Genomic DNA, 21324 nt, shown 5'->3' with positions numbered 1-21324 from the left:
TAACACTGGACCCATAGACTAACACTGGACCCTTAGACTAAGACTGGACCCATAGACTAACACTGGACCCATAGACTAACACTGGACCCATAGACTAACACTGGATCCATAGACTAACACTGGATCCATAGACTAACACTGGACCCATAGACTAACACTGGATCCATAAACTAACACTGGACCCATAGACTAACACTGGACCCATAGACTAACACTGGCCCCGTAGACTAACACTGGACCCATAGACTAAGACTGGACCCATAGACTAACACTGGACCCATAGACTCACACTGGACCCATAGACTAACACTGGACCCATAGACTAACACCGGACCCATAGACTAACACTGGACCCGTAGACTAACACTGGACCCATAGACTAACACTGGACCCATATACTAAGACTGGACCCATAGACTAACACTGGACCCATAGACTCACACTGGACCCATAGACTAACACTGGACCCATAGACTAACACCGGACCCATAGACTAACACTGGACCCGTAGACTAACACTGGACCCATAGACTAACACCAGACCCATAGACTAACACTGGACCCATAGACTAAGACTGGACCCATAGACTAACACTGGACCCATAGAACTAACACTGGACCCATAGACTAACACCGGACCCATAGACTAACACTGGACCCATAGACTAAGACTGGACCCATAGACTAACACTGGACCCATAGACTAACACTGGACCCATAGACTCACACTGGACCCATAGACTAACACTGGACCCATAGACTCACACTGGACCCATAGATTAACACTGGACCCATAGACTAACACCGGACCCGTAGACTAACACTGGACCCGTAGACTAACACTGGACCCATAGACTAACACTGGACCCATAGACTAACACTGGACCCATAGACTAACACTGGACCCATAGACTAACACTGGACCCATAGACTAACACTGGACCCATACACTAATACTGGACCCATAGACTAACACTGGACCCATAGACTAACACTGGACCCATAGACTAACACCGGACCATAGACTAACACCGGACCATAGACTAACACCGGACCCATAGACTAACACTGGACCCATAGACTAACACTGGACCCATAGACTAACACTGGACCCATAGACTAACACTGGACCCATAGACTAACACTGGACCAATAGACTAACACTGGACCCATAGACTAACACATGGACCCATAGACTAACACTGGACCCATAGACTAATGCTGGACCCATAGACTAACACTGGACCCATAGACTAACGCTGGACCCATAGACTAACACTGGACCCATACACTAACACTGGACCCATACACTAACACTGGACCCATACACTAACACTGGACCCATAGACTAACACTGGACCCATAGACTAACACTGGACCCATAGACTAAGACTGGACCCATAGACTAACACTGGACCCATAGACTAACACTGGACCCATAGACTCACACTGGACCCATAGACTAACACTGGACCCATAGACTCACACTGGACCCATAGATTAACACTGGACCCATAGACTAACACCGGACCCGTAGACTAACACTGGACCCGTAGACTAACACTGGACCCATAGACTAACACTGGACCCATAGACTAACACTGGACCCATAGACTAACACTGGACCCATAGACTAACACTGGACCCATAGACTAACACTGGACCCATACACTAATACTGGACCCATAGACTAACACTGGACCCATAGACTAACACTGGACCCATAGACTAACACCGGACCCATAGACTAACACCGGACCCATAGACTAACACTGGACCCATAGACTAACACTGGACCCATAGACTAACACTGGACCCATAGACTAACACTGGACCCATAGACTAACACTGGACCAATAGACTAACACTGGACCCATAGACTAACACATGGACCCATAGACTAACACTGGACCCATAGACTAATGCTGGACCCATAGACTAACACTGGACCCATAGACTAACGCTGGACCCATAGACTAACACTGGACCCATACACTAACACTGGACCCATACACTAACACTGGACCCATACACTAACACTGGACCCATAGACTAACACTGGACCCATAGACTAACACTGGACCCATAGACTAACGCTGGACCCATACACTAACACTGGACCCATAGACTAACGATGGACCCATAGACTAACACCGGACCCATAGACTAACACTGGACCCATAGACTCACACTGGACCCATAGATTAACACTGGACCCATAGACTAACACTGGACCCATAGACTAACACTGGACCCATAGACTAAGACTGGACCCATAGACTAACACTGGACCCATAGACTAACACTGGACCCATAGACTCACACTGGACCCATAGACTAACACTGGACCCATAGACTCACACTGGACCCATAGATTAACACTGGACCCATAGACTAACACCGGACCCGTAGACTAACACTGGACCCGTAGACTAACACTGGACCCATAGACTAACACTGGACCCATAGACTAACACTGGACCCATAGACTAACACTGGACCCATAGACTAACACTGGACCCATAGACTAACACTGGACCCATACACTAATACTGGACCCATAGACTAACACTGGACCCATAGACTAACACTGGACCCATAGACTAACACCGGACCCATAGACTAACACCGGACCCATAGACTAACACTGGACCCATAGACTAACACTGGACCCATAGACTAACACTGGACCCATAGACTAACACTGGACCCATAGACTAACACTGGACCAATAGACTAACACTGGACCCATAGACTAACACATGGACCCATAGACTAACACTGGACCCATAGACTAATGCTGGACCCATAGACTAACACTGGACCCATAGACTAACGCTGGACCCATAGACTAACACTGGACCCATACACTAACACTGGACCCATACACTAACACTGGACCCATACACTAACACTGGACCCATAGACTAACACTGGACCCATAGACTAACACTGGACCCATAGACTAACGCTGGACCCATACACTAACACTGGACCCATAGACTAACGATGGACCCATAGACTAACACCGGACCCATAGACTAACACTGGACCCATAGACTCACACTGGACCCATAGATTAACACTGGACCCATAGACTAACACCGGACCCGTAGACTAACACTGGACCCGTAGACTAACACTGGACCCATAGACTAACACTGGACCCATAGACTAACACTGGACCCATAGACTAACACTGGACCCATAGACTAACACTGGACCCATAGACTAACACTGGACCCATACACTAATACTGGACCCATAGACTAACACTGGACCCATAGACTAACACTGGACCCATAGACTAACACCGGACCCATAGACTAACACCGGACCCATAGACTAACACTGGACCCATAGACTAACACTGGACCCATAGACTAACACTGGACCCATAGACTAACACTGGACCCATAGACTAACACTGGACCAATAGACTAACACTGGACCCATAGACTAACACATGGACCCATAGACTAACACTGGACCCATAGACTAATGCTGGACCCATAGACTAACACTGGACCCATAGACTAACGCTGGACCCATAGACTAACACTGGACCCATACACTAACACTGGACCCATACACTAACACTGGACCCATACACTAACACTGGACCCATAGACTAACACTGGACCCATAGACTAACACTGGACCCATAGACTAACGCTGGACCCATACACTAACACTGGACCCATAGACTAACGATGGACCCATAGACTAACACCGGACCCATAGACTAACACTGGACCCATAGACTAACACTGGACCCATAGACTAACACTGGACCCATACACTAACACTGGACCCATAGACTAACACTGGACCCGTAGACTAACACTGGACCCATAGACTATGTTATTCTTGCCGTGTGGCAGCGCTGTAGTTCAGGAGCTAAGTGCCAATGTCGAGGTCTGCTGCTGCTGCCACGACGAGAGGGCTTCAGCAGAGAGAGAGAGAGAGAGTTCATGTCGTGTCGCTGTTCCTCCTCCTCTTCTGCTGAAGGAGCTCAGACCACAGTGGGTCTACTGTGCGGTCCATAGTGTGGGTCTCCGAGTCATTATGTCTTTATGTGTGTCTGTATTGGTTCACTATATGGGGTCCACAGCTTTGGTTGCATGGCCACAGCCACACTAAACGTTGGATGTGTTTTCAACGTCCCATCGATGAAGGAGATACGCGCATCGGCCCGCTGTTGGATGTTCTCCTGATGCGGTCGATGGGTTCCACCGGGAGGAATTTCAAAGCCGCGAGGTGATGACGTTTGGGTCTCGAATGAGGAGGCGTTTACGCTTGCGGACGCCCGCGCTGTTCCACTCTGTTCGCCAGCGATCTTCCGGGCCTGCGTGGCAGCGGCAGCAGCGGTGGCGGCAGCAGCAGCGGCGTGATCCCAGAAGGGTTGGGGGAGGATCTTGAGTCGGCTGCGGCAGCAGCAAGCCGGGTCGCCCACCCGCAGGAGTGGCGTACACCCCCCCCGTGCGGCGGTGCCGCCCGGCGCTCGCGGCACCCCCGGCGCTCACGGCACCCCCAAGCGGCCCCCACGGGGCCCACGACACAACGATGAACGGCCGCGGGCCACTCGCGCGTTTTGCGCCGCGTCCGCGATTCGCGCCGGCACGCTCCGTCTCTAAGTCCAGGGACGCGGGGGGCGTGGGGGGGGGGGGTGGCCACTCTCTGCGGGGGCGGACAGCAGGTGTGCTGTGCGCACGTGGGGGTCACGCACTGCCAGCACACACGCGGTTTCCTCATTAGCAATGCCGCCCCCCCCCCAAACCTCGCCCCCCCCCCCCGTCGTGATTTTATTTTCATTTGGTCATCTTTCTGCTCGTAACGCGGGAGCCGCTCCGTAGCTCATTGCGATGCCGATGCAATATCCGTCTGTCTGCCCGCCCGCCCGACCCTTTTCTTCTGTCCGTCCGTGCGTTTGTCTGCCTGTCTGCCTGTCTGCCTGTCTGTCAGTCTGCCTGTCTGCCTGTCCATCTGTTTTTCCATTTGTCACCCTGTCTGACTGTCCACGTGCCTTTCTGTCCATTTATCTGTCTGTTCATAAGTCTGTCCGTATGTACGCCTGCCTGCCTGCCTCCCTGTCTCTCCATAGGTCTGTCCGTCTGGTGGTAAATACAAGAAAAGAAAAAAACATCGTATTATTAATAATAAAAATAATAAAATAACGTAACATTATACCCGCGTCCCGGCGCAGAGGTTATAACGCGGGTTGGAGCGTGCGAGTTGGAACGTGTTCGTGCGTGCGTCCGTGGGTGTGCGTGCAGTGAAATCCCCAGACTTACACAACAGAGGCTCACTTATAGAACGGAGTGGACAGCTTGTGTGCATGCGTTTTTTTAGTTTTACGTTCTCAGAGAGATCCATTTTCACGATAAAAAAAAAGTACGTAACGTCGGGCCAGACAAAGGAAGAGGACGTGTCCCAGAGACCACGACCGCCATGGAGATGGAGCGATCGGATGGATCGGTTTTCTGTGCATGGGCACGATGGAGCAGTAGCAACACCGGCACCGTTACGGGCGATGACGGTTCATCCAGCAATGGATACATGCTGATTATTATAAAATAAATAATAACACTCACAATAACCGCATCGGAAAAAGACAAAGATCCCCCGTGTAGCCTCAACAGACTGTCGGGGCAAGTGCTGTTAGCGAGTAGCACCTATGAAGGCCGGCACGGCGCACGAGGGGGTGGGTGGCCAACACCACGCCCGGCCGCCTTTGTCTCCCCAGTGCGGATGTTTACACACCACACCAGGTACTTATTTGAGGCCTCTTACACACACACCGAGGCTCGCTCAATGTCCTGACCTTCCAGCTTGCTGTTCGCTCTACAAGTGCTTTAAGTTTCAGTCAAAATCTCTCCCCTTTGCAAGAGTTTTGTTTAAACTTGTTGAGTTAAAAATAAATTGCCCGGCATGACTGGCCCATGCACGCGCATACACACACACACACGCACACATGCACGCACACACACGCACACATGCACGCACACACAAAAACGCACACACACACGCACGCGCATGCACGCGCACGCAAGCACGCACGCATGCACACACACGCACACATGCACGCACACACAAAAACGCACACACACGCACGCGCATGCACGCGCACGCAAGCACGCACGCATGCACACACACGCACACATGCACGCACACACAAAAACGCACACACACACTCACGCGCATGCACGCGCACGCAAGCACGCATGCATGCACACACACGCACACATGCACGCACACACAAAAACGCACACACACGCACGCGCATGCACGCGCACGCAAGCACGCACGCATGCACACACACGCTCACATGCACACACACGTGTGCGAGCCTTCCGTTTGGAAACATTCCTGGGTCAGCCTGTAGCACGCGGCTCCCGATTGGTCGACTTCCTTCCATCGGCACAAACGGACCGAGTGGCAGCCACGGGGCATCCAATACCAACAACCGTTCGTGCGCCAGATCTCTCTCTCTCGCTCGCTCTCTCTCGCTCTCTCTCTCTCCAGCTCTCTCACGCTCTGTCTGTCTCGCTCGATCGCTCTCTCTCTCTCTAGCTCGACCTCATGCCTTCTCCCGGCTTCGTGGAAAACGTGACGAACGCACCGGCGGCGGAGACGCCAGCGTGGCACGGTAGCCCTCGCTCTCGAGTAGCCGAGCAAAGTTCAGGAGGTCATCAGACAACGACGATGATGATCATCATCATCGTTTTAAATCGTCGAGATTGAAAACTTATTTCTTTCAAACTGCCCTTTGTGTTTAGTTTGTTGTCCTTCCCCCACACCTCCGATTAGCACGGTTGGCTACGTACGGTGCAAAATAAGTCCAACATACATGCGTGCATACATGATGCCAGGTCATTAGATAATTATGAGTAATGATAATTGACACTGGTATTGATGATGCCATTAGGTCATGAGATAAGCACGTTGATCATATTAATGCTGTTAATGATGCCAGAGGTCAGAGATAATCATGTTGATGATATTGATGATTCCAGGAGATCATGAAATGATGATGATGATAGCCTTGATGATGATGATGATGAGGATGCCAAGTTCAAGTTGATGTTGTGTGGCCAGAGTGAGGACACAAGAGACCACGATGAGACTTGTCCCCCTCCAAGGACAGCGACTGTCCTTCTGTGTCACCCAGACTGTCACTGTGTGTCACCCAGACTGTCACTGTGTGTCACCCAGACTGTCCTCTGTGTCACCCAGACTGTCACTGTGTCACCCAGACTGTCACTGTGTGTCACCCAGACTGTCACACTGTGTCACCCAGACTGTCACTGTGTCACCCAGACTGTCACTGTGTGTCACCCAGACTGTCACTGTGTGTCACCCAGACTGTCACTCTGTGTCACCCAGACTGTCACTGTGTCACCCAGACTGTCACTCTGTATCACTCAGACTGTCACTGTGTGTCACCCAGACTGTCACTGTGTATCACCCAGACTGTCACTGTGTCACCCAGACTGTCACTGTGTCACCCAGACTGTCACTCTGTGTCACCCAGACTGTCACACTGTGTCACCCAGACTGTCACTCTGTGTCACCCAGACTGTCACTGTGTCACCCAGACTGTCACACTGTGTCACCCAGACTGCCACTGCGTGTCACCCAGACTGTCACTGTGTCACCCAGACTGTCACTGTGTGTCACCCAGACTGTCCCTCTGTGTCACCCAAACTGTCACTGTGTCACCCAAACTGTCACTGTGTCACCCAAACTGTCACTCTGTGTCACCCAGACTGTCACACTGTGTCACCCAGACTGTCACACTGTGTCACCCAGGCTGTCACTGTGTGTCACCCAGACTGTCACTGTGTCACCCAGACTGTCCCTCTGTGTCACCCAGACTGTCCCTCTGTGTCACCCAGACTGTCACTGTGTCACCCAGACTGTCCCTCTGTGTCACCCAGACGGTCCCTCTGTGTCACCCAGACTGTCACTGTGTCACCCAGACTGTCACTGTGTCACCCAGACTGTCCCTCTACGTCACCCAGACTGTCCCTCTACGTCACCCAGACTGTCACTGTGTCACCCAGACTGTCACACTGTGTCACCCAGACTGTCACTGTGTGTCACCCAGACTGTCCCTCTGTGTCACCCACACCATCCCGCTGGGTCCATCCGCAACTCGCCCATCACAGCGAGACACGAGTTTGGGGGGGGGGGGGGCCGTAGGGGACGTGGGGGGGGGGGGGAGGCTGTGTGGTCACTTGGCCCCCACCCTCACCTGGCGGAGAGGATGAAGGACCGCTCCACGCTCACGATGATGAGCTCGTTCTGGTAGGCCTCCTGCGACGGCTTGCTCACCTGTGCGCGCACAGTACACAAAGACCAAGGCAGGAAGAACGTTGAGATTTATAACGGCACAAGGTGATCAATACGGTCTGAATTGGTCCGTAATATGATAGGGCGCTGATAAGGCATTGACAGGTATGTTATACACGACACAAATATACACGACACTATACACTAAACTATACACTACACTATACACTACTATACACTAAACGATACACTACACTATACACTACACACTGCACCACTATACACTACACTATACACTACACACTGCACCACTGTACACTACACTATACACTACACACTGCACTACTATACACTGCACTATTAAACTATACCTGTCAACCCATATAGTTTATTCCCCTATTGTTGATAATTGGTTTTTTACCCTTCTATCTGGCAACAAAACTGACACCTTTTTACAAGGAGTCATGTTTGCATAGACTGCAATGCCTGCAGTCATAATACAAACAAAAGAACATAACTCTGATAATGTGCACTGTCCTTGAAGTTGATTGGTCCACACCCGAGACAGCTTTCCTTAGAGCCTAGTCTCACATGGGTTGGACCAGATGACGCCAAAAGGCACACAACTCAAAGACAATGCACCATCAGAGTATGAGAGCTCGGGGCAAGCATCTACACTATGGGAACCTCATTTGCCAGTAAAAATATGATAATTGGTTTTTTACCCTTCTATCTGGCAACAAAACTGACACCTTTTTACAAGGAGTCATGTTTGCATAGACTGCAATGCCTGCAGTCATAATACACATGACTCCTTGTAAAAAGGTGTCAGTTTTGTTGCCAGATAGAAGGGTAAAAAACCAATTATCATATTTTTACTGGCAAATGAGGTTCCCATAGTGTAGATGCTTGCCCCGAGCTCTCATACTCTGATGGTGCATTGTCTTTGAGTTGTGTGCCTTTTGGCGTCATCTGGTCCAACCCATGTGAGACTAGGCTCTAAGGAAAGCTGTCTCGGGTGTGGACCAATCAACTTCAAGGACAGTGCACATTATCAGAGTTATGTTCTTTTGTTTGTATTATGACTGCAGGCATTGCAGTCTATGCAAACATGACTCCTTGTAAAAAGGTGTCAGTTTTGTTGCCAGATAGAAGGGTAAAAAACCAATTATCATATTTTTACTGGCAAATGAGGTTCCCATAGTGTAGATGCTTGCCCCGAGCTCTCATACTCTGATGGTGCATTGTCTTTGAGTTGTGTGCCTTTTGGCGTCATCTGGTCCAACCCATGTGAGACTAGGCTCTAAGGAAAGCTGTCTCGGGTGTGGACCAATCAACTTCAAGGACAGTGCACATTATCAGAGTTATGTTCTTTTGTTTGTATTATGACTGCAGGCATTGCAGTCTATGCAAACATGACTCCTTGTAAAAAGGTGTCAGTTTTGTTGCCAGATAGAAGGGTAAAAAACCAATTATCATATTTTTACTGGCAAATGAGGTTCCCATAGTGTAGATCCCCTATTGTTGTACAGGGAAACTGAGATTTCAGGTCCACATGGCGTACAGCCGTTTCAATACGGGTACAAACATTTTTGTTTGTCTATTTGTTAGTGTTTCTTCCTTGTGATGGGACTTTGCAGGATGAACGTTGAGATGTATAAGGGCCACGGGGTGACCAACAAGGCCTGAATTGGTCCGTAACAAGGCAAAGGCCTTGTTACGTCAACACCACCAACAACGACGATGACTCCCCACGACGTACCTTCATGCCCGCGAGCGACAGCATGTTGTTCAGCTTGTAGGTGCCTCCTTGCTGCGGCGTGGTGTACAGCAGAGTGTCGTTCATCTGTGGCCACGGGGCACGGGGGGTGGTGAGATGGGGGGGGGGGGACGACAGCGCAGGGTGAGAGCGTTGCATGCGTTGGGTCCGTCCGTAGCGTGGTGTCAGGGACGACACTCGTGGGCAAGATCCGATGCGGTGAGATCAACGACGGTTGTGCCACTCGCACGATACAGAACCGGGCAGATTGATCAGAGGGTTGGTCACAACTTGGCGGTGAAATCCAGCGCCATTCGGATATGCCATGGTGGCCAATGTTATGATGTCAGCTACCCATGCCAGCTACACACACCTACCCACTCACTCACTCGCATAGTTACCTATCCAACAACACAGCTACCTACCCAGATACCCATCTCCAAACCAGGCTACCCATCCAATCAACCAGCTACCCATGCAACTACCCACCCATCTACCCAGCCACCTACCCAGCTATGCACCCATCTACTCAACTACCCACCCAGCTACTCACCCACCCAGCTACCCAGCCACCAAAACAGCTACCCACCCAATCAACCAGCTACCCATGCAACTACCCATCTAGGTACCCACCCATCTACCCACCCAGCTACCCACCCACCAAGCTACCCAGCCACCTACTCAGCTACCCACCCAGCCACCAGCCCACTCAACTACCCACCCACCCAGCTACCCAGCCACCCACCCAGATACCCACCCACCCATCTACCTACCCAGCTACCCACCCAGATACCCACCCACCCATCTACCTACCCAGCTACCCACCCAGATACCCACCCACCCATCTACCTACCCATCTACCCAGCCACCCACCCAGCTACCCACCCACGTATGTTTTCTAGTAACCCGTGAGCGTGCTCTCGAACCCTCCGAGTGCCGGCTGTGCCGTAGCCTCCCGATCCGCGGCAGCGTTTCCGCTCCGCGCGCGGCAGTCGCGGCGCGGCACGGCACATTCCAGGGTCCCCCCCTACCCCCCTCCCCCGTGTCCCTCCCAGCGTCCCCACTGACCCACATTTGCAGCTGTTGCTCCACACCGCCGTGCCACGTGTGTTTCCGCACAATGCTGGGGCTGCTCGTGCTGCTGCCGCTGCTGCAATGTGTTCAACTACGGTGGAACAGAGTCCGAGACTTGGCCACCACCAGCAGCAGCAGCAGCGCGAGCAGCAGCCGTGATCGATCCACTGCCGGATGGAGGCCTTCCACCTCAAGCCGTTTGCGTCCCTCGGGGGCCCTGCGGCCGAGAGACTCGCGCCGCCTCTTAGCTCGTCTCGGCGACGCTGGCGCAACGTGGCACGCGCCCCCGATATCCGCCGCTCCATCTCCGCGGTAGACGTTGATGATGCCGGTTGATGTAATTACCAGCGAAACGTCGTACTACTCAGATTGTAAATGTTGTGGATTTACTCTCAAACACACCTGTGGGCTCAAGTGGTCACTAAACGGCGCGTTTTGTTCGCGTGACAAATCCCTTACTGGCCGTGCCGGGCGGTGGAGGGTCACGACAACAACATTTATACTCGCAGCGATCTAAACAACAAAACCTTCATCGCGAATAATGTTGAGCTGATTGGTCAGAGACACGGCGAGGAGGGAGCTGAGCGGTCAGAGACACGGCGAACGAGCGAGGCGGCAGGAAGGGAGGCTGGCAGAGAGGCAGGAAGGGAGGCACGGGGTGGAAGGGAAGTGGAGAGAGGTAAAGAGGGGAGGTGTGGAGAGGGGATGGGGATAGTGGGGGGGGAGGGGAGGAGAGGGGGTGCGGAGAGGGGGTACAGAGAGGGGGTACAGAGAGGGGGTGTGTGGAGAGGGGCCCTGATGAGGGAGTGAGGAGAGTGGGTCAGGAGGTGGGGTCAGGAGGGAGGGGGGGGGGTGAGGAGGTGGGGTGCGTCTGCGCTCCGTACCAGGTAGAACACACGAGGCTGCATCACTTTGCGCGAGAGCTTCATGAGGGTCCCCTCCTTGAGGAAGACCTGTGGAGAGCAGCAGGCGGTGGCCCCGCGGGACGGGGGGGGGGACACGCGGGGGCAGCGGCAGGCGTCAGTCGCAGCTTCGCGGCGGCGCCAGCGACCCCCGTGCGACCCAGCGCTCTAGGTGAAGCTGCCGCTTCACGAACTAACAACAACGACAACAAACTCAACGCTCTCGTCGATAACGGCGCCGCGGCCTTAAAAGGAAAAAAATTGCTGTGTTTTTTTTTAACAGGCGACGTTTCGGGCGATGGTCCTAGCTCATGAAAAATAAAGAGGCCGGAGGGATAGGGCGGAAAATAAACCTTTCGGTCCGTCCGTGGTTCCTCCTCGCGCCTCCGAGTGAGTGGGTGGGTGTGCAAGTGGGTGAGTGGGTGGGTGTGCAAGTGGGTGAGTGGGTGGGTGTGCAAGTGGGTGAGTGGGTGGGTGAGTGTGCAAGTGGGTGAGTGGGTAGGTGAGTCAGCGGGTGAATGAGTGAGTGGGTGAGTGAATAAGTGAGTGAATGAGTGGGTGAGTGAGTGAGTGAGTGGGTGTGCAAGTGGGTGAGTGAGTGGGTGAGTGAGTGGGTGAGTGAGTGTGTGGGTGTGCAAGTCGGTGTGCAAGTCGGTGAGTGAGTGGGTGAGTGTGCAAGTGGGTGAGTGGGTAGATGAGTGAGCAAGTGGGTGAGTGCGTGGGTGAGTTAACGGGTGAATTAGTGGATTGGCGAGTGAGTGGGCGAGTGAGCAAGTAGGTGAGTGAGTGGGTGGGTGAGTGAGTGGCTGAGTAAGCAAGTGGGTGAGTGGGTGTGTGAGTGTGCAAGTGGGTGGGTGGGTGAATTAATAAATGAGTGAGTGAGTGGGTGAGCAAGTGGGTGAGTGAGTTGGCTAGTGAGTAGGTGGGTGAGTAGATTGGCGAGTGAGTGGACGAGTGGGCAAGTAGGCGAGTGAGTGGGTGAGTGAGTGGCTGAGTAAGCAAGTGGGTGAGTGGGTGGGCGAGTGAGCAAATGCGTGAGTGGGTTGGTGAGTGAGTGGGTGGGTGAATGAGCAAGTGGGTGAGTGGGTGGGTGGGTGAGTGGGTGATCAAAAGGACACGCAAACATTGTTCAGCGACAGCGCGTTACGAGTTGACACGATCATTCCTATTAGAAGAGTGAGAGAATGATGCAATAAGAACAGGCTTCACCCATTCTGGCTTAATCCAGGCGTTAGGATATCAACACACCAACTAGGCACCTATAACAAGGCATCGAGTCTGCATGACCCTTCGCGTACTTGTGGTAAAACACGCCAACAAACACGCCAACAAGCATGCTTTGACAATGCACGCCTTGTCCTTGACGCCGATTGGCCTGCGCCAGAGAGAACCTCCGATCGGCAACGGTTGGCCACGTACGGCACGAAAGAAGTTCAACACACGCACGTACGTTACGGCTGCTTGTCAGCGCTCGAGACGAAAGGGCTGCCGAGAGGCAAACAGTACAAGGACCATGCAAACGTCAAAGCATGAAGAGCTCGAGTTAAACATCTGTTAAGGCGATACAGGGGAATCTTTGTTTGGCATCGTTGTTGTTGTTTATTGTTGTTGTTTATGGATGTTGTGGTTATGGTTGCTGTGGTTGTTATTGTTTGCTGGTTGTTGTGGTTGTGGCTGAGCTAGCAACCACCACTCACCCTCCCGGGCTGAACAATCTCGTGATGTCCCGTCAGACTGTACTGAATCTGCATCAGCTTCTCAAAGTTGTCCTGCAGAGACACGTGGAGAGGTGGACACACAGACAGACAGAAAGACACACAGATGGACGTGTGGAAAGATGGACAGACGGGACACGTGGTGAGACGCACGGGCACACGGACAGATGAACACGTGGACAGATGAACACGTGGACAGATGAACACGTGGACAGATGAGCACGTGGACAGATGAACACGTGGACGTGCGGACACACACACAGATGGACAGATGGACACACGGGACAGACGCGGGGAATGTCAGTGCTAATGACCCGACCATGTGGGGTTGTTTACGGTCATGCTAATCCTAAACAAACAGACCCAGCTTATCCGCACAAGGAGAGGGGGGGGGCAGCCACGATCATTCGGATTAGGGGAGGGGGGGTCCAAATCAGCTCCCCACTCAGAGGGGGAGGAGGGGGGGGATTGGGAGAGTTCACAGCGATGAGATAACAGGGGTCAAACATCGGACAGGGTCATATTATCAGTCCCAACGACATCATCAGCAGTAGCATCAGCAGTATCGTCTGCAGCCAGAGCAGCAGCAGCAAAATCAGGATCAGGATTCGTAGAAGCAGTAGAATCGTCAGCGGTCACGGCAGCAGCGTCCATGATCAGTAGCCAGTATCGTCATCAGCAAGAGTATGATAATGAATCAGCAGCTGTAGCAGGCAGGCAGCAGCATCAGCGGCAGAAACGTCAAAACAAATGTTAGCACAGCAGGACGATCATCATCAGCATCGCCATCATGAGCAGCAGCAACAGAATGATCAATCATAAAGACCTCTGCATTATCAGCAGCGTCACTCTTGTGTTTGTGTGTCAACATGTGTGTGTGTGTGCGTAGGGGTGTAAGTAGTGGGGAGCGGTGGTGTAGCGGTTAGCGCTACGCTACGAACCTCGCGACCCGGGTTCGATTCCTGCTCACGGCGAACACCGGCGACGATTATCTGAACCGGTCCTGGGCCTCCCCTAGGTCGACTCAGCCGACCGCCTTTGTCACTAGGGAGACAAAGGCGGTCGGGCGTGATGCTTGCCACCCACCCCCTCGTGTAACATTCCGGCCTTCATAGGTGCTCACTAACAGCACTTGCCCCTACAGTCTGTTAAGGCTATATGGGGGATCTTTGTCTTTGTTGTAGAGGTCTGAGTGTGGGGATCCAGCCTCAAATGAGTACCTGATACGGTGTGGAGACATCGCCACTAGGGAGACAAAGGCGGCTGGGCATGGTGCAGGCCACCCACCCCCTCGTGCACCGTACTGGCCTTCATAGGTGCTCGCTAATGGCACTTGCACCAATAACATGTGTAGGCTATACGGGGGATCTTTGTTTTATGAATGAGTGTAGGGGTTTACGTGTGTGGGTGTGTGTGGGTGGGTGTGTGTGGGTGTGTGTGTGGGTGGATGGGTATGTGTGGGTGTGTGTTGGTGGGTGTGTGCGTGGGTGTGTGTGGGTGTGTGTGGGGGGTGTGTGTGGGGGGTGTGCGTGTGTGCGTGTGTGGGTGTGTGGGAGGCGGCGTGGGGGGGTGTGAGGGGGTGTGGGGGGGGGATGCGTGTGTGTGGGTGCGTGTGGGTGCGTGTGTGTGGGTGTGTGTAGGTATGTGTGTGTGTGTGTGGGTGTGTGTGTGTGTGTGGGTGTGTGTGTGTGTGTGGGAGTGTGTAGGTATATGTGCGTGTGTGTGTGTGGGTGTGTGTGTGTGGGTGTGTGTAGGTATGTGTGTGTGTGTGTGGGTGCGTGTGTGTGGGTGTGTGTAGGTATGTGTGCGTGTGTGTGTGTGTGGGTGTGTGTGTGTGGGTGTGTGTAGGTATGTGTGCGTGTGTGTGTGTGTGGGTGCGTGTGTGTGGGTGTGTGTAGGTATGTGTGCGTGTGTGTGTGTGTGGGTGCGTGTGTGTGTGTGTGTAGGTATGTGTGCATGTGTGTGTGTGTGTGGGTGCGTGTGTGTGGGTGTGTGTAGGTATGTGTGCGTGTGTGTGTGGGTTTGTGTTGGTATGTGTGTGTGTGGGTGTGTGTGTGTGGGTGTGTGTAGGTATGTGTGTGTGTGTGGGTGCGTGTGTGTGGGTGTGTGTAGGTATGTGTGCGTGTGTGTGTGGGTGTGTGTGTGTGGGTGTGTGTAGGTATGTGTGTGTGTGTGGGTGTGTGTGGGTGTGTGTAGGTATGTGTGTTTGTGTGGGTGTGTGCCGTTATCGTGTCACCTACCCCCTGTTTCATGCTGTCGTTGGCATGGTCAGCCACCTCGCTCACCATCGCCAGGGCAGCTGCTCGTGATGGAACACAAACAAAGACAAAGATCCCCTGTGTAGCCCAAACAGACTGTTGGGGCAAGTGCTGTTCGCGAGCACCTATGAAGGCCGATGCAACACGTACACACACACGCACGCGCCCGCGAGCACGTGTCCGGTGATTTCCCAACGCCTCTGTTCCCCGATTCCTCCGTCGGCGATGGAACGATCCGTTTGGATCTCCCCAGCGGGGGTGACATCGATCGCGTGAGAGAACGGCCCGAGGAAGCGGACATCGCAGATCTACCTCCGAGACTGCCGCTCAAGTGCCCTGCGACGCGGAGCGATGGTTGTGTCGTGGCGGCTGCATTGATCGTCGTGTATTAATTCTCGGAGTTCTAATTTTAAAACGAAATTAAGTAAAAAAAAAAACCCGGTGAAATTGCGAGTGGATTTTAAGATACTGCTATGAACCTTTAAGGCTCTAAATTGGCTCACACCATCCCACATCACTTGCAAGCGACTAATACATTTATATATCCCGTCAAGGTCCTTCAGATCTTCTAATCTCCAACTGCTCAGCACCCCCAGGTCTAGGTTGCGCTCGTTTGGCGATCGTACTTTTGTTAGTGTGGCACCCAAGCTACGGAACGCCGCCTTGCCACTTGAAATCATCCAATGGGAGTCGGTGGATATCTCCAAGTCTGCTGTGAAACCCCCGTCGCTTCAAAGTGGCGTTCCCTTCTTTAGTGTGATCGCTGGCACCGCTGGTTCTGGTTTTTGTTTCACTGCTTTTCATGCACGGCGCATTGAGATCCCAGGATGGAAGGCCGCATTACACATTTAAATCTACATTTGAAGCTTTCGTGACTGCAGGAATCCGTACTCCTTGGTTCTTTCGGTAAAGTCACGTAGGTAGAAAATAAAACAGATCACAAAATAAATCACAAATGTGATTCATTGTATTTTATACCTACTTGACTTTACCGAAAGAACCAAAGATAATAAATTCAAATTATTATTTTAACAAGAATCTTGCACGATGGCTCTTTGTGTACGCGTGTATGTTGTCAATTCTTGTCACACTGTGCGTAGCCAACCGTGCTCATCGGAGGTGACGGGGAAGGACAACAAACTAAACACAAGAAGCAGTTCTGTGTTCATGTGAAGTCATTGGTGACAGGCGTGAGACCAATCAACTCACTGGGCTTGAGAACCCGGTTTAATGACAACTGTGTGAGCCTATGCATCTCTATGTGAGTCTATGGGTCTCTGTGTAAGTCTGTGGGTCTCTTTGTAAGTCTGTGGATCTCTGTGTAAGTCTGTGGGTCTCTGTGTAAGTCTGTGGGTCTCTGCGTAAGTATGTGGGTCTCTGCGTAAGTCTGTGGGTCTCTGTATACGTTTGTGGGTCACTGTATAAGTCTATTGGTCTCTGTGTAAGTCATTCGTGATCGGGCTTAGACCATCAACTCACTGCACTTGAGAACCTGGTTTCATCACAGGCAGGGGGTGGAACCCGGATTCAAACCCATGGGCTCAGCGAAGCTGGCTCTGCGACCTCTTAGCCACTCAGCCACCTACCTCCACCAGTTTTATTCTCATTATTGATCGAATAATGATTTTAATCCATTCGGTTCCGTTCCTGGATTTGGAAATTTTAGTTCCACATCGGTCGCCGTCTTCCGATCGTTCATTCGGAGCGTTAATTCGCTCCGTTCCGTGTTCTGTTCCGCATTCCGTTCCACGTCGCTCGCCGTCTTACGATCATTCATTCTGAGTGTTAATTCACTCTGTTCCGCGTTCCATTTCGCGCTCCGGTCCATATTCCGTTCCACGTATCCGGTTTGCCGTCGATCGCTGCACTGTCTGCGGTGTGGACCGCCAGTGAGGTACACGGCAAAACCCAGGACCGGCCACAACCGCTTCTCCCCAGTCCGGAACGAAGCGGGGCGGAGTTGGGGACTGCAGTGGAAGAGAGACTGAGGCTTTACCTTGCGTGTCCTTGTAGTCGGCGGATTCCGGAGTGAGGTTCTTGAGGTAGTCTGCGGGGATACGGCGACAGCAGTGCAATGAGACGACGTAACGAAATTGCCACGGAGAAATCGACACTAAGAAATTGCCACGAAACAATTTCCACGGAAAAATTTCCACGAAAAAATTGCCACGGAGATGACGAGGGAAGGGGAGGAGGAGGAGACACCCAGACTGACAGCTGCAGAGAGACAGAGAATCCAACAGGCAGATTGAGGAGACACACAGACTGACAGACAGAGGAATGGGCAGCAAACGGACGTAGAGAAAACGAAACTATTTTTTTTAATTGACCAGGTAAGGCCCACTGAGCTATATAGTTATTTAATGGAAGTGACCTGGCTCTCACAAATGATAGCTCAAGGAAGTGGCTTATCATCACGTGGAAATTCATAGCAGCCAAATACTCGAAATGCACATTGATTGTAAATGTGGAGGGAAAAAAGAATGGATGACCCAGAGGAAAATCCACACGACCATGGGCAGAGAGACACGCAAACTCCAAATATACGGGCATGAAACTCAAGACCTCCTGTATGCCAGACGAGGCAGTTAACATCTCATAGCCACCGTGGCGCCCCACAGAGATGAGGAGAGGGAGAGAAACCGAGAGACACGGGCAGATGATGGAGCTTGGAGGACAGACCAGGAGATGGGACAGGCAAACAGCCGAGAGAAAAAAAAACATGCGAACAAGTGACGTGCACAAGCAGGCAATCCGACTTGCAGGTAACACAGACGTATGTCTGCATCCATAAGAGGGTTTTTTTGGGGGGGTTAGATCGCGTACACACGCGCGTGCGCGCGTTTCCAAAACTTTTCAAGAAACCTGTTCGAGCCAACTTTATTCGGGGGAAATTTTTTTTATTTAGAAATTAATTTACATTCGTGCACCTATTTAGATGACTAACAGTTACACAATTTCGATTTAAAGCTTTCGTGACTGCAGGGATTCATCTTCTTGGTTCTTTCGGTAAAGTCACGTAGAAGGGAAATAAGAAAAAAAAAAGTTTTATTTTTATTATTTTATTATTTCCCTTCTACGTGACTTTACCGAAAGAACCAAGAAGATGAGTTACACAATTATTTTTGCACTAATCCCTTAGATCGTGATATTAATGTGTCGTTAAACCCGCCGCCACCCGACACAGCCAATTAGTAACATATGTATATATGTTGAACTTATTATGCTCCATACGTAGCCAACCGTGCTAAGACAGATACACACACAGACACAAAGATTCCACCGTGTGGCCTGAACAGACTGTTGGGGCAAGTGCTGTTCGGGAGCACCTATGAAGGTCGGCACGGCACACGAGTGGGTGGGTGGCCAGCACCACGCCCGGCCGCCTTTGTCTCCCGAGTGGTGATGTTTACACATTGCACCGGGTTATAATTTGAGGCTGAGTCGACCTAAGGGAGGCCCGGGACCGGTTGAGATAATCGTCACTGGTGTTGGCCGTGAGCGGGAATCGAACCTGGGTCGCCAGGTTCATAGCGCAGCGCGCTGACCGCTACACTACCGCTCCCCACACAGACACACACACAGCCACACACACAGCGACACACACACAGCGACACACACACAGCGACACACATACACAGCGACACACATACACAGCGACACACACACACAGCGACACACACACACAGCGACACACATACGCACAGCCCCACACACACAGCAACACAAACACGCAGGCACGCGAGAGCTTGCCCTTACCGGTGAGCAGGAGCCGGTACTGGGGGATCCTCTGCACCGGCTTGAGCAGGTGGTGCTTCAGGGCCAGGTTGGCGCAGCGGGGGCTCATCTGAGAGTCGTGGGGGGGCGGGCGGGGGCACGGGGGGGGGGGCGGGGGCACGGGGGGGGGGCGGGGGCACGGGGGGGGGGGGCGGGGGCACGGGGGGGGGGGCGCGCAACGACAGTGGGGGGGGGGGGGGGTTGCCTACGTTGAGCACGAGTTTTGACGCGCTTCTGAAACGCTTGGCCAAGGCGGTCCCTGGCACCGGAACGATCGTCCGGAGCCGGTCCCCAGTCCTGGAACGGGTCGGCGAATCAGTTCCTGGGAACTGGGGACGGGGAGAGCTCAGGGAGCCGAGTCAGCCCCGGCTCTCAGACGCGTCGCTCAAACGGCCCCCCCGGGTTCGGGACCAGCCGCGGCTCAAGCTGGTTGTGGCTTGAGAATATATTTTTTTTTTCCCGCGTCGGTCAACTTCTGGTTCTGGAACGGTTGATCGAGCCGGTGACCCTGATCTCAATTCCCCCCCCCCCCAAAAAAACGGCTGGATAAAAACTGCTTCCAGATCTAGAACAGCTGGTTAAGGCAGTGCCCCCTCTCTCTTCTTGAAGACTTGGCTAAGCCAAGTCAAGTCCTGTAAAACTTTGGCTGAGCCCGTGCCGGTTCCGGAACCCACCTTGATTGTATAACCTGTCTGGGGTCTACAACCCATCTACGTTCTAAAACCCCGAGTCGTCCTCTCTCTCACCGAGTCGTCCTCTCTCTCTCTCTCTCTCTCTCTCTCTCACCGAGTCGTCCTCTCTCTCTCTGAGTCGTCCTCTCTCTCTCTGAGTCATCCTCTCTCTCTCTGAGTCGTCCTCTCTCTCTCTCTCTGAGTCATCCTCTCTCTCTCTCTCTCTCTCTGAGTCGTCCTCTCTCTCTCTCTCTGAGTCGTCCTCTCTCTCTCTGAGTCGTCCTCTCTCTCTCTCTGAGTCATCCTCTCTCTCTCTCTCTGAGTCGTCCTCTCTCTCTCTGAGTCGTCCTTTCTCTCTCTCTGAGTCGTCCTCTCTCTCTCTCTCTCTCTGAGTCGTCCTCTCTCTCTCTGAGTCATCCTCTCTCTCTCTGAGTCATCCTCTCTCTCTCTCTGAGTCATCCTCTCTCTCTCTCTCTGAGTCGTCCTCTCTCTCTCTGAGTCGTCCTCTCTCTTTCTCTGAGTCGTCCTCTCTCTCTCTCCGAGTCGTCCTCTCTCTCACCGAGTCATTCTCTCTCTCTCTGAGTCGTCCTCTCTCTCTCTCCGAGTCGTCCTCTCTCTCTATGAGTCGTCCTCTCTCTCTCTGAGTCGTCCGCTCTCTCTCTCTCTCCGAGTCGTCCTCTCTCTCTCTCTCTGAGTCGTCTTCTCTCTCTCTGAGTCGTCCTCTCTCTCTCTACGACAGCAAGCGAGGAGCGAATGCTGCTGTGCAGCAGCAGCGGCGCCTGCCGTCGCAAGCTGCCGGCACTATTAATATATCATCATCATCATCATCATTTTAACACGTAGTTGGCTTCCGCGACCAATATCATCCATAAC

At 52.6% G+C, this 21324-nt stretch overlaps 1 protein-coding gene across 1 annotated transcript in view; it reads right to left on the bottom strand.

Annotated features, from left to right (window-relative positions):
- The window catches only part of FGD6 (FYVE, RhoGEF and PH domain containing 6), a 66293-nt gene that overhangs the window by 20194 nt on the left and 24775 nt on the right, over positions 1–21324 (bottom strand). Inside the window, exons 11-17 of the mRNA XM_078874074.1 lie at positions 19763–19850; positions 18000–18050; positions 15986–16044; positions 13728–13799; positions 12013–12081; positions 10058–10141; positions 8258–8337 (exon numbers count right to left, since the gene is read on the bottom strand). Coding sequence (XP_078730200.1) covers positions 8258–8337; positions 10058–10141; positions 12013–12081; positions 13728–13799; positions 15986–16044; positions 18000–18050; positions 19763–19850 — 503 coding nt within the window. The remainder of the gene's footprint in view (positions 1–8257; positions 8338–10057; positions 10142–12012; positions 12082–13727; positions 13800–15985; positions 16045–17999; positions 18051–19762; positions 19851–21324) is intronic.

This window comes from Lampetra fluviatilis, chromosome 38 (genome assembly GCF_964198595.1).
Source record: "Lampetra fluviatilis chromosome 38, kcLamFluv1.1, whole genome shotgun sequence".
Taxonomy (NCBI): Eukaryota; Metazoa; Chordata; class Hyperoartia; order Petromyzontiformes; family Petromyzontidae; genus Lampetra; species Lampetra fluviatilis.
The sequence above is the reverse complement of the archived record's forward strand: the minus strand, read 5'-3'. Positions and strand labels throughout refer to the sequence as shown.